Consider the following 14,883-nt stretch of genomic DNA (forward strand, 5'->3'; position numbering starts at 1 on the left):
AAAATTCTGATCTTCTTTTATTATTTTAGGTCACAATGAGCAGATGATTTTCAATCATTTCAATTATGAACAAAGCATCCCATGTCCACCCATCTTCAACAGTCATTTATTTAAAAAAAACAAATCAATATAAACATCAATAATTAGATGTTTTCCATGTGATAATATCCAAACTTCATACCCAAGGCATCACAATAAATAGTTAAGTTCACAAAGGCAAAGAGGTCCAGTGATTTGGATTTAATGATTGTAAGAACTGCTCAACAGTTACAAAGCACTGTTTCTCATTCTACAGAAAATGTTACCAGCTAACTTCTGCCGATCCACATAAAAGTTTCCAAAAACTTTGTGATGCATTCATCATGGAATAGGATTTGGCACTTTGGTGAAGGTGTTTTGTAGCAATTTATGATCCTCCAAAATCTGTATCTGTAAAAAGATAAAATTTTAAACTAATTTATTCCTTTATTTCTGCCCTCTGAATTTCGTTTAAAAACATAATGCTGGAGGTACTCTACAGATCAAACATACTTTATTTAGCAGAGATAAAGATACATAACCAACATTTTGGGTTTGAGCCCTTCATCAAGGTATGAGCAAAATATAGGCAGTCACCTTAATATGATGGTGGGGGGTGGGGGAGGAGTATAGGCAAGAGGTACAGTAATCAGTAGATAAGGGAGGGAAGGCACATCAGAAAACAGGAGGTGGGGGGGGGGGATAGCTCTGTGAATGAAGAGGGAAGGGGATGGAGACCGAGGAAAGGAGACAGAGGGATGAAAAATGAGAAAACAGGGAGTGGTCTAGCAGAAATTGGAGGTCAATCTTAATGCCATCCAGTTAGAGGGTCCAGATGGAATATTAGGTGTTGCTTCTCCAATTTATGTGTGGATTTGGTTTGGCAGTGCAGTAGGCCATGGACACCATGGGAATGGGACGCAGAATTGAAATGGTTGGCCACAGGGGATTCTGTCATTGATGCAGACAGAGCAAAGGTGGTCAGCGAAGTGATCTCCCAGTCTGCATCCAATTTCTCTGATGTAGTTGGTTCTGTTTCTTTGCTATATAAAGTATGCTGTTTGATCTGCTGAGTTTCTTAATCACATCAGACTTCCTCGTTTTACTGAATTTTGTTTAACCTATTTTCTTCTCTGCAAATAATTTTTATTTCCCCATTTTATTCTTGTTCAGTCTTTTAATTTGCCAACCCCATTTTAGCATTCCTCCTTTTTTTGTTTCTTCATCATCTCAATGGATGAGCCCAACAACTGCATTGCTAATAAGGAGTCCAAAGCACAGGGGCTCCAGATAAGATCCATGACAAAATGGCATTCATTTCACTCCAAAGGGCCTCTGTAAAGCTTTAACATGTGATCTTTTTTTGGGTAGTCTTCTGAACTTTTGACTCAATAAATTCACATTTAATAATAGTTAAATACACTATACAGAATATTTTCAGTGAAGCCCCAAGGTTTAAAGGGAGCACAGGAGCCCAAGTCCTAGCGAGTAGAAGAAATACATTAAGCTATACGTTGAACCATTGGGATTTCTGAATAATTGTACACTAAATTATCAAGAGTTTAACTGTTCAACACTATTCACCTTAAAGCCTGTCAAGCCAAACATTTACCTTCAAAACCATGCAACTAAATCAGTTGTAGAAGACTTATTTTTAAAGCATTAATCCTCTTCACCCTTCCATATCCTTTCAATGCCCCTTATTTAAAAAATGAATGCCAGAACCATACTCAGAAATCCATGTGTGGTCCCAACCAATTTCATACAACTTTTTTTATTTTTACATTTTTTTTCCTCTTTTTTAAGATTTTTAAACCCCAAACCAAAACAAAAAATGTGTAAGCAGTATTACCCCCCTCAATTATACAGGAGTGACCAATGACACATAGTGGCCAATGATTTTGGAAGGATCAGTCGTCATGTTCCCCTGAACAGAACAAAAAAATATAATACAGGTACACAATCCTTTATCCGGACATCTAAAATCCGGAAAGCTCCAAAATCCGGCAAGTGGGGAGAAAGGCGGCTGCGCAAGTCGGGAGTCCGGCAGCGCGAGTTGGGCGGTTGAAAGGGGGTGGGGTAGTGGATATGGCAGCACAATTTGGGTGGGCTTAAATCTGGCTTTCCGAAATCCGGAAAAATCCAAAATTCAGAACACACTGTCCTCCAAGGGTTCCAGATAAAGGATTGTGTACCTGAATATAAAATCATTCCAAGTATAGAATGCTTCCTCCAGAGTGCTATTAACTTGATCATCAATATCAATCAACTGCTGAGATTCCATCTCTTGCTTTCCATTCTTCCTCTTCTGAACTAGAACAGGTTGTTGAAGAAACCCTTCTTGACTTTGCACCTGCTTGTTAACCAGTAAAGAATTAGCAAATGTAAGAGCTTCAGCATCATCACTAAAGAACTGAGATCGATAATCTCCATAAAAAACTAAGTACAGCAGGATACCGAAAAGCAAACTTATATCTTTCCTTCCACAAAACAGCTAAATTAAATTCTTTATGACGTTTAATAACTGCTTGACTCAAATCAGCATAAAAAAAATTATTATTTTGAACTACTAAAGGGCCCTGATTACTTCTCGCATTTTGAACAGCAACTCTTTAAATCAACCATCTTGATAACGTAGACATCTAATCAAAATAAAATGTGGAGCTTGACCAGGAAAAAGCTTCCTTCTTATTGCTCTACGAGCTCTGTCCAGTTACATACCATTCGGAAAATATTCCTTTCCCAAAACCTCGGGAATCCACTTCTGAAAAAACTGAACTGGGTCTGGACCTTCAAAATCTTCTGGAAGACCAACAATTTTTACATTATTTCTTCAACTTTGATTCTCCAAAGCATCAATTTTCTTCAACAAATCATTTTTCTGAATTACCCATCCAGTAAATGAGTATTCCATCTGTCCCATCTTTTCTTTACATTATTCCACATCATCTTTAAAATCAAAAAATTTCTTCTTCAATCTTCTTAAATTCATCTTGGACCTTATCCACCAATTTCAGGCACTTTGCCACATCTATATTAATAGAAGATATTAACCCCTTCATATCAGCAAGTTGATCCTTCACAGATGAAAACCCTTGATTCATCCAAATTGCCAAATTTTCCATCTGCTTAGATAAATCAATTTTTAAAGATGTATCTGAACGATGAGAATCAGACAAACTTTAAAGCCTATTTAACCATGGGCCAATCTTTATAATATAATAGTTTCTTCCTTCTCCATAACTCGATCTTCTTCTTCCAGTGTCTCCCTCCTCCTCCTCTGTTGTTACTGAAGCCGCTTCAGCCCGACTATGGGTGCGGAAACCCCTCCCGTCAGCCCAGGATCTCTGGGCCAACAGAGGTCGAGTGCCCCCACAGCCTGGGCCATACCCGACATAATGTGCAAGCGCGATTGTTCTTCTTGGTCCAGAGGGGGTCATCATCAGATGCTGGCGCCATCTTCCGCAGCACTGCGTGAAGCCAGCTCTGGTGTAGACTGAATCCTACCGAGGACTGGATGAGGGTGATGAGGAAGAGTGCGGAGGCTCCACTTATAAGATAGGCCCAAATTCTTCAGCACTTGTTAACTGCTTAGTAGTCGTTTGATGGTTGAGCTTTAGTTTTCTTCATAGCTGCTTCTAGGATGCTTCAACAATATATTCAATACTTTCTAAAAATAATTTAAAAACTTTAAAACAGGTTTTGAATAGTTCTGCCAGGGGGAGGTGTCTCTCCACGTCTTCTCCCTACGCCATCACGCCACTCCCCGCATGGTTTCATATATCTTGTGCATTTAATGAAGCTTTAGTTATTTCAAGTACCATCATTGTTTATCATTTCAACTGTGTCATTCCAATTTATACAAGTTCAATTAAAAAATGTTCAGTGTAATAAATGAGCAGCAGTTTTTTGGCTAAAGAGTTCAGGGCTGCCAGATTTGGTACCTTTGGCACCAAAAGCAGAAATTTGGTGCTTTCTTGAATCGGTTGGCTGCAGAAAGGGCCATTTGGTGGTTTTGGAAGATTTTAAGCTGTCTTTGTTCTGTTGGTGTTTTTTTACAACTTTTTAATTTTTTAAAAAATCTTGTACCAAATCTGGCAACTCTGAAAGAGATCATCAAAAAGTTCCCATACACTTTGGGAAGTAGAAATTAGATTTGTCACAGCAGTTATGTCATATTAAGAATTCGATTTCACCATACTAAAATAATACCTGCATCTGAGTATTATGTTTGTTAAAGATTAAGATTTTTCTTAATTTACATTATTGAGGTAATAATTTTTTAAACATGCAATATTGAAATTTTCATGAAGAGTACATTTATTAGATAATAGTATGATATTTTGAGATTTTAGCACAATGGGGATGGATGTGTTTTTTAGAAGAGATAATATAAAAACCATAAGCACTATGTACCTATCATATGTGAATTTTAGAATATTATATTTGCCCAATTCCTTTGTGTCAGCCCACTGGCTGGTGGCAACAAAGTTAACAAAAAAAATTAGAATATTTTGTATATTTGATGAAAATGTACCATTTCCTTTCCGGATCCTCTTTTGAGTCAGATCACCATTTTCTTCCTGTTTCCTCTTTGCGCAATCTGAACATGATGTTCCTGCAACATCAAGCCATACATGTTTAGGAATTATTGAAACTAAGAAAATAATACAACATAAATGTATTATAAATTATCATTAAAAGTTAAATTATTTCTGATGAACTATTATCCTGAAACATGACTTCACTTTCTCTCTCCATAATGCTACATGTGCTGAGCATTATTCCCACCAATGTTTTTTTTTTCAGATTTACAATATCTGCAGCATTTTATTTTTGAAATTCTTGATTAGTGAGGACTATACCTGAAATTTTTGTAAGTTTCACCACTTCCTACATGTCAACCATCTATTATCAATCCAAAACTGAACAAAACTTATGAGAAATTAGAGACGTCATAATCAGCTTTGGTGAGGTATCAGACATAAAAATACATTTTAGAGGGGTAGTTTGAAACAAGGAGAACTACTGTCTTCAGTCTGGATAGTTCTTTCAACACAATAATGTTGCAACTGGAGAGTAACTAATGTTGTACCTTTGTTCAAGAAGGGAAATAGAGATAATCCATGAAATTATAGGCTAGTAAGCCTCACTGCAGTGGTAGGGAAACTATTGGAGAGGATATATATGGATAGGATTAGATATATTTCAAGAGGTCAGATAAGGAATAATCAGGATGTCTTTGTGCAGTGTAGGTTACATCTTACAAATGTGATAAAAGCTTTTTTTTAAAAGCAGCTGTCAAAGGTACTTGGCATGGGTAGGGAAGTGTATGTTGTCGACTTCAATAAGGCATTTGGCAAGATCTCTTATGGTGGGCTCATTCAGAAGCCACAGATGCATGGGATTCACAGTGAATTGACAGTTTCGATTCATAATTGGCTGGCTCATAGAAAACAGAGGGTAGTGATGAATGGCTGTTATTCTAGCTGAAAGCCTGTGAAAAGCAGTATTCCACGGGGATCTGTGTTGAGACCCCTGTTGTTTGTGATATACATAAATGTAAAAAAAATTGAATAAGGTAGATGAATGGGCTATTAAGTTTGAAGATGATTTGCATTTAGAGAGTCTGTGGATAGAGCAAGGACAATCAAAGAATATAGATCAGTTATAGATATGGGTAAAGAAATAGCAGATGGATTTTAACCTGGATTGCGATGTGTGACACTTTCAGAGGTCGAAAGTAAAATAAATGTATACTGTTAATAGTAGGACTTGTAAAAGTATTGCTGTCCAGAGGAATGTGGGAATTCATGTCTGTAGTTGAACAAAATTGTCAATTTAAATTTCCTATTAGAACAACAGAAAAACTCCACAGCATTTATCAACTATACTGGTCAGTTACACAAATTAAATTAAAGCTAGTTTTAAATTACCCATCTGAATTAAAACAATATCCTATTTCCAGAACAATCACTTCCACTTTGATCCAAAGGCAACTAATCTTGGAACCTTGATCATGAGTCAATTAAGAGAACCAAACTTTCATTTTTCTAATGAAAACACGCAGAAATGCTGGAGGAACTCAGCCGGTCTCACACCATCCATTGGAGGTAAAACTAAATTACCGACGTTTGACGACTGAGCCCTTCTTCAAGATACAAGCAAACAACAAAGGCATCTGAATAAAGATTGAAGAATGACAGAGGGAAGAGTCCAGTCCAACAGTCAAAAGGTGTTAAATGAATATGATGAAAGGAAATGTGAGGATTAATTTTGGTTCTGTGAAAGGAGTCAGAGGGAAAAGGAAAGAGAAGGAGAGACTGACAGAGCTAGGAGAAAGTCAACAGGGGGAAGAGAAGGGTGGGGGGGGGGAAATAAACTGAAACCAAAGAAGTCAATGTTAATGCCATCAGGTTGGAGGGTGCCCAGATAGAAAATGAGGTGTTGTTCTTCCAAATCGCAGGTGGTCTCAGTCTACCCAATGCACAAGACCATGGACAGACAAGTAAACAAGGGAATGGGACAAGGAATTGAAATGAGAGGCCATTTGGAGATCCACGCTATTGCCGCAGAGAGTCGAGATGCTCAACAAAGTGATTACCCAACAAAGTGATCTCCCAGTCTGCAGCCCCAATCTCTCTGATGTGGAGGAGACCACAATGGGAGCACTGGATGCAATAGATGATCCCTGCAGACTAACAAGTGAAATGTTGTTTCACTTGTGTGTCTGTAGTAAAACTTGTGAATTGTGAAAAATAAAATGTTTTTACTACAATCACAGCATCTGCAGACTTTTGAGTTTCACTCCATTTTTCTTGTTTAAAGACTGAAATACACAAATCATGAGGCTGAATCATGTTTCAGTGTATCTTGCAATTCCAGACATGCCTGACCAAATAGAGAAAAACAACAATAACTGGAGATTAGATTCTAGCAGATCTGATGCCCTGCAGTACTGCTGAATTTATCACAGAGTATCAAGGAACTGATATCAGCTAATGGTTTCTAATGTTATAATAGATCACTCCTGTAAACCCAGATTTATTCCAGCAATGAATGACATGCATTTTAAGTGATCAAATGTCTTGGACTATCAGAGATATTTCATAGGAGATGCAAACTGTCTGAATGGTTTAGTGATGACAGTGTACTACCCCAAAATGCTGCTTGGAGCCAGTTCAACCTTTATGGGACTCCATAGCCAGGAAAGAAAGTCCGATAAGGCGAATGCTCTGGGTATGTCAAAGTCCAGCATGAGTTGGACTTTGAAACCATATATTGGAAGATGTCATGTTTGTGACAAAATCTAAGCAAAGCTAAGTAAACTATCTTGCTTCAGATAATATTCTAAATCCCTATTCTGACCATTCAGCACTCCAAACACCAGCTTCCATCTCCACCCTTTCTGCAAATTCCTGCACTGAAAGGAATTAATATTTCTAGTCTTTATTTAAAACTGTTATTACAGGCTTTGCTCTGGAAAACTTCATTGTTCCTTCTAAATCACATTCATGTTTATGATGAAACAGTTTCTGACATTCCCTAATGTATTGAATCATAAATTATCACACTATCAAGCTCACTTTTCACCACTGAAAACTCCATACTTCCTTACTTATTCTACTATTCCTGCATTGGTATTACCTTTGGTTTTCAGTTTTAAAAATACCACATAATTGTTAATATAAGTAATTGTAGATGAAAATTCCCTATTTGACAAGGGAACAAAGTCTGCCATGGTGCTAACAATTTGAATAAAAACAATTGAGGTTCACTGCATGAAAATGAAATCAAATATAAATCATCTCCCATTTGTAATACAGTACAACTCAGTTTATCCAAAATTGGATTCTCTGAAATCATCATTCGGATATCAGAAACAAATCAGAAATCCCCAATTATTTGAAATTTTTTCAGAGCTGAACTGACCTCACAGGTTGGAAAAAAAAAATTCATTTTACATGAAATTAGAACAATGACTGTCCTTGTTTCAGGTAACTCCCTCCCTGCTCTCTTTATGTTTCTTGACTTTTCACTCCAACTCTCCCTCTCAAACCATGACACTGTCTCCTAGCCGCAACCGGTCAGAAGAATCCCTTGTCCTGGCGTCATCAAGGAGACCGGCCTCCTGGGTAGGAGCAGGACTTCAGGCTTGGTGGTGTTCCCTCCCCTCCCTCCTTGGCACACCGAAACTCCCCATACCAACTCCGAACCCTCCCCTTGGTCTACTACCGCACACCAGGAAGTCCGGTGTGCATGTGCAGTAGGCCTTGGGAAGGGTTCGGAGTCGGGACTAGGAAGCTCCACTGTCTGAGGAAACAGGAGCCCACCAACTCACCAGTGAGTGTTCCACCGGCTCAGGAAGCCTCCTCAGCTATCAGAGGCAGTGGTGGGGACGTGTTGGGAATCGGCAGTGGAGGATGGGAGGTCACCATAACTGGCGGCAATGTTGTGGCCAGCATTTTTTCGGTGAGAAATATTATTTTAATGCTTAAAAGCCTTCCCTTGTTGTTATTTAAGCATTGATACAAGTGATTTGCTGTTGCTACTGGGCGGTTTTTAAAAAAATGACCAGTTATCCGAAAAAACGTTTATCCAACATAGGCCCAGTCCCAACCTTTTCAGATGATTGGAGTTGTACTGTAACTGCATTTGTTAGGAATTATAATTCCATCCATCCAGATTCCTCTATATGAGATGGCTATTTGTTTTCCCATTTAATTATACCATTTCAATCACATTTTAAATTTATGACATGCCATAATATCAATACATTAATAATGTTTTTCTTCCTTAACATCACAATTTTAAATAACAGAATGTTTGGTTGGTGGGGGGGAATGGGGCTGGGATTGCTATTTTACAGTTCCTTACCTAGCAAAAGATTTGTACTATCTGCAGAGGAGCTATCTGGAAAAGAAAACAGGTATTGTATCAGTTAAAAATTAAAAGTTTTTCTGCAGTAAAAAATTAAGTAATCTTCACCACACTTAAGAGAATGTTTTAAATACCAGAAACAACATCTTTGACAATTCACTTCAGAAATTAATTTATTACAATGCTGGAGAAAGCTCTGCAGACATGCAGCATGGGAGCAAGCTCCTCTGCACAGAGAAAGTTGATCAACCATTAACCATCCGTCAACACGAATCTTGCGTTAATTTCATTTTATTTCACTCTATATTCTGATAAACTCCACCTGAGAATCTACATCTCACTGACAGACCAGATGCAATTTACAGTAGTTAACAAACCAACATATTCTTGGGATATGTCAGTAAAACAGCACGCAGCAGAAGCTTAAGTGGTCACAAGAAGGCCGTGAGAATTCCACAGACAGCACTCTAGGTCAGCACTGAACCTGGGTCCTGGTGCTGTGTGCCATTTGCTGTACAACTCTACCACCCAAACCTCAGTGTTGTAACATTTTTTTGCCACTTTCATTCATTTTCATTGAAAAACATATGCAAGATCAAAACAAAATATAAATTTTGAAGATGAAGTAAATAATAAAATTCGTATTCAGTGAAGAATTGCTCCCGTAAGTACATTAAACAAGCTAAAAGCCTAATTTTAAAATAACAAAAAGCTAATGATAGAAATCTGAAATGTACCAAACATACATGTGAAAATACGCAAGTCAGTGGCGTGGAGAAATCAACAGTACAGGTTGGCCACACTTCTAACTCGAGCAAAAAATATGAATGGAGTCACAAGAGACAGCAGATCCTATAATCTGTAGCAAAAACTAAACTTTTTACTTCAATCATGGTGCGTGCAGACTGTCGACCAGGAAGATCGACAATTTCTCTCTTTCCACACATACTGGTCTATTCACAGAGCTCTTTTAACAGTTTGATTTGTTTTTGCAACAAGTATTATTGAATGTTAACTATATAAAAAATAATTTCCTCCAGCATAATTACTGTTTTTTCAGTTATGCCAATCACCAAGATTTACAGCCCCTTCCCATGGAGCAAATAATTGGATTATTGTTAAAATACTAATTTTACTGGTGCACATTAAATCTAATACAAGAAGTTTGCATCGATCTTGACATTCCTCTGGTAATTTCGGAAAATCATTTTAGATTTACACATCCTTCAGACTGTCTTTAAGTTCCCTTACTTACCTATCACTTTTACTCTGTTAATTTCTCCAATCTTCCACTTTATTACAATTTCTCTTCTCCTTCCTTTATTTGTATCTTAAAACTTACGTTTCATGAAGATGAGAGTTTGAGACTTTCATATTCATGAAAATTCTATCTCTTTGTATAGATGAAGGCTTGTCCTGAATATGTATTGTTCATCTGTATGTGTGTTATGTCTGGTTGCATGTCTTGGACCAAGGACCGGAAAACGCTGTTTTCTTGGGTTATATCTGTACAATCAGATGGCAATAAACTTGACTTAACCTCTTTGCTCTAACTTTTCCTAATTCTGATTTTATAAAAGTAATTGGATAAATGGCCTGGATCCTTTGCTACCCAGTGTGCTCCCTTGTATTCACATTTTTTGGCAAATTACTGAACACTACAGATGATTAACAGCTTTTCAAAGCAGAACCTTTCCTTGACCTTTGAAAACCAAATGACATTTGGCCAGTGAGACCTTGTCTGTGAATCTCCTCCATATGATACTGTGAGAGAACACCTTAAACAACAGATGCAGACAAAAAGGAGAAAATGTCACATATTTCTGCAAAACTTCCAAAGAAAGGATAGCTCAAAATTTATAAGACTGTCAATATCAAAGAGTTAACATGATGTTATCATTTGTTGCTGGTTTCTTTTTTGCGATTCATTTTTCTAAGTTCTTACAGGCCTCACTGGCATTGCCAGCAGCCCTTAAGAAACTGAGCTCCCATCTCATATTCCTGCAGTCTGTCCAGAGAAGGTGATGGGGAACTCCAGTATTTCTATCGAGAGAAAACCAAGGACCTGAAATCCATTTCCAAAGCAGGCTGATTGGAACTTGACGCTGATGTTCCCATGTGACTCCTACTCTTGTTTTCCTTAGTTGTAGTTGTAGAGCTCGTATGTTTGGAGGATGTAATGGAAATAATTTTGGTGTAGTTTGTATATGGCACACACAGTAGAAGGAACAAACGTATAGGTTGGTCAGTCATTTGGGCTGTTTTTTCCTGAATAACGTCAAGCTATATGAGAGTTGTTGGAGCAATACTTATCGAGGCAAAGAGAGCATTCCTTCATGCTCCACTTGTGGCACGGAGATGGTAGAGAGGTTTCAAGGGGCATCATACTCAGCCTTTGATCTGCTCTATAACCACTGTAGTAACATGGCTGATGCAATGAACTTCAAGTCGTCATGAATTCCAAAAGAGTAGATGAATTTTGCAGATATCCATTGAGGCTAATTAAAATGATGCCATGATTAAAAGCTCTGCAGTAACTCTTTTAGATTCACTTGTAATGAGAGATCGTTTTTCTTCGAAATTCCCAAGAGACGTTGACAATGTCCATGTCAAATGCTGCTTCAAGGGGCAGCCAAAGTCAAGGAACCCCCATCACTTTGATCACAACCAGTTCTCACTACTGCCTTCAGCCAGCAGGTACAGCTCCTCTAGGTATAAGAACAAAGTTTAATCTAACACCTATCAGCTTCCTGAACCTCTTGTAGTAACTATAACTACAAATATTTATGTATCTATTCTTTAATATTTATTTATTTTTCTATTTTGGCATATTATAAAAATTTAATGTATACGATTGAAGTAGGTGTATCTTGCATACTTCTTTGGCTGCAGCAACTAAGAATCCCCGTACATCGTACTTGTGTATATGACAATAGCCTCTCATTAATCACATCCATGAAAGATGTGAAGAGATCTGATGTTTACTTTATTCTCACTTACTTTTAACAGATTTCAATTGATGCAAGTTAAAATGAATTCCAACAGATATTGCAGCTGATTTTGAATCATTTTCAGAAACAACAAAAATATTTTTCATTAAATAAACTCTAATAAAACTAAGGTTATTAATGGGTAACTGCAAGGCACAGTGGTTGTTTTAATACTCTTTGAGCCAAAGGAATTACTTCACTCAAGTGAAGCAATGTCCTTTTGCATTCTCTCCCACTTTCCATTTTAATTTAATGGTGATTAACAATGTTCTGAAGTCATTTTCAGTAGCCTGAAAGGAAACCACACCAGAAATATTTACCACATCTCAACGAATGCACCAGTTAAGAGGAGGAACTGTCCTTGTTACTGCTGCTGTTTTGCACTTCCTCAACAATGGCTGTTCTCCTTCTCCACAGTCAGAGCTTGGCCATGACTATAATAGTACGAGGTTAATCAAAAGTAAGGCAATGCAAGAAAAATCATCCAAATCAAAAGTCTACAACAATTTTAGGAATTATTACATGGAAGTCAGCTAAACATCACCTTCTCTAAGCAACTAACAGCATTAAATACTGACATAAATGTCAGCAGTATCCACATCATGATGACAAATCAACATTTATAAAATAAAACTGTTCCAATCTTGTCTATCCACAGTGCAAATGAAATCCACTCGAGAGCACAAAATATCATATACCTACCATCAACTGGTGTATCTTGCATACTATCTTGCTGTGGATCCTCACCTTTAAAATAGCATGATATCGAAATTGAAAACAAAACATAAGAGTTATAAACATGACACAAGCTGTGGTTTTCATGTACAATAACAATGGAATTTTACACCTAGAGTACCAGTTAAAGGATAAAAATTATGAACAGAAAGTAATGAAATCAGAATTTGACATATACGGCATCATAAATCTGAAAAAAATGTGCAAATAATACTGATGCTACACAAACCCATCTGTCAACTTTTATAAAGTGTGATGATAATGTATTTAAAGATTTTTTTTAAAATTTGATGTACACTTGTATAGAGGCAACTTAATTGTGGCAACTTAATAATGGCATACAAGATTTTGAGGTGCATAGATAAAGTTTACAGCTGTCTTCTTTTTCCCAGGGTGGCATTGGCCAATACCAGAGGACATCTGGAGGAAAGTGTCTAGGGGAGATGTCAGAGGAATTTTTTTTAAATTTCCACAGAGTGGTGGGTACCTGGAATGCACTGCTGGGGGTTGTGGTTGAGGCTCATACAATAGGGACAGTTAAAAATCTCTTAGATATGGACTGAGGGAGTGAAGGGTTAAATTGATCGCAGAGTATGTTTGTACAGGTTGGCACATGAGGGCTCTATGTTCTTTTTCTTCCCAGAGGCTCTATGTTCTTTTTCTTCCCAGATTTTAGTTATTGAAGATTACAGACATTTTATGATAATCGTGACATTCTGATACATTTGACTGGTAGTTTTTGAATAAATTATTATTTCATGTGGTTTACCCAAAGAAACTTTAAGAAAGCTGTTTATTAAATGGTAAATATTAATCTCAATTTATGCACGATCAGATCTGGAAGTTCAAGACAATGGATAAATGGGAATCCATTGCTTAATGAACACATCAAAAATTTGGACAGGCAGAATTGCACTTTGAGATGCAAAGCTTATGTTTATGCTTTGCCACAAGGTAAAGATGGATTAGGAGGAATCAATATTTTTTTTGTCCAGGGAAATCTTACTTCACAAATTTGATCCAAGGTCTTTTTTGAGAAGGCAACTAACAAAATCAAGAAAGGCAGAGCAGTAGATTTGGTTTATCATTAACTTCAGTAAGGTTTTAAGGTTTCCTGAATAGAAACTTGTCCAAAAGGGAACCAAGGTGTTGGCAAATTACATCCAAAAGTGGCCAAGTGCTACCAGGCAGAAGGTAGTTGTCGAGGAGTGTTGGACTAATTAGTAAGTTTGCTGAAGACAAAAAAAATTAGTGGTATAGCAGATATTGAAGATGGTTGCAAAATATTATAAACAGACCAAAGGAACATCTACCAGTTGCAAAGTTGGGCAGAAATGTGACAAATAGAATGTAATCCAGACAAGTGTGAGGTAATGCATTTAAAAAATATATTAAACACTAAAAAGGATATAAACAGAAGAGACTTCAGCAGTGTTAAAGTACAAAAGGACTTTGGAGTGAAAAAAAAATCACAGACCCCCTCCCCCATGGCTGCATCACAAGTGGGTGGATTGAGAAGGCTAGAACATATTCAGCAAGCTTGCCTTCATCGGAGGAGGAACTGAGTAAAAGAGTTGGCATGTATTGTTGTGAATGTACAAAACGCTGGTAGAGCCATATTTGGAGCAATGTGGTCAAGGAAGTATGTGGTAACATCAGAAAAAATACAGAAGAATGGTTTCACCTGGATGTTCAAGGGAGTGGAGGGTAGGATTTATTCTCACCAGATTGCAAGAGGTTGAGGGACAACCAAAAACAATGGGGGCGCTACCAGAGTTGCTATGACAGCAACACTACCACTGGTGCAGACACGGGAGATCGGGGAGTGGAGACGCAGCACTGCCCCTTTGTGATGCCAATGGCTCTGTACAGGCATGAAACAGCCTGTTAGAGGTATCAATGGTGTTTTTTTTTAAAACATACATCCTACAGCCTCAGTGCCCAAAATGGCAACATCTGTGCAGGCAGCATACCAAAGGCATTGTAAACTCTGGGGCAGAGGCTGATCAGTGTAGGGCACCAGAAAAGAGTGAACACCATCCCCTTCCCCTATTGAGTGTGAAAAGCCTGGGAGACAACCCTACAGGGAAGATGACCAAAGCAGCAGACCAGTGAGGGGCTCAACAGATGAAGGATCCACACAGGCTGCAGTCTGTCAGCGATGAGGTCGAAGGACTCACACAGGCTGAGGGCTGCTGGAGACTGGTTCATGGGAACCAGGCATCTGAATTAGGACCGAGAGGGGGAGGAGGGAAAAAAG

General features: G+C 37.9%; 1 protein-coding gene across 8 annotated transcripts in view; it reads right to left on the reverse strand.

Moving 5' to 3' along the window:
• LOC138745953 (protein FAM118A-like) overlaps nucleotides 1-14,883 on the reverse strand; it is a 46,412-nt gene continuing 31,529 nt past the window's right edge. For 6 of the 8 annotated variants that reach the window (XM_069903537.1, XM_069903535.1, XM_069903541.1 and 3 more), the window contains 5 exons: nucleotides 12,591-12,635; nucleotides 8,896-8,931; nucleotides 4,556-4,636; nucleotides 2,214-2,371; nucleotides 1-429 (listed from right to left, as the gene is read on the reverse strand). In XM_069903537.1, coding sequence (XP_069759638.1) covers nucleotides 2,280-2,371; nucleotides 4,556-4,636; nucleotides 8,896-8,931; nucleotides 12,591-12,635 — 254 coding nt within the window. In that variant the 3' untranslated portion in view covers nucleotides 1-429; nucleotides 2,214-2,279. Of the gene's footprint in view, nucleotides 430-2,213; nucleotides 2,372-4,555; nucleotides 4,637-8,895; nucleotides 8,932-12,208; nucleotides 12,323-12,590; nucleotides 12,636-14,883 lie in introns of those variants that run through there. The other 2 variants (XM_069903540.1, XM_069903543.1) reach the window with 2 other exon arrangements.

The sequence above is a fragment of the Narcine bancroftii genome, chromosome 11 (genome assembly GCF_036971445.1).
Source record: "Narcine bancroftii isolate sNarBan1 chromosome 11, sNarBan1.hap1, whole genome shotgun sequence".
Classification (NCBI taxonomy): domain Eukaryota; kingdom Metazoa; phylum Chordata; class Chondrichthyes; order Torpediniformes; family Narcinidae; genus Narcine; species Narcine bancroftii.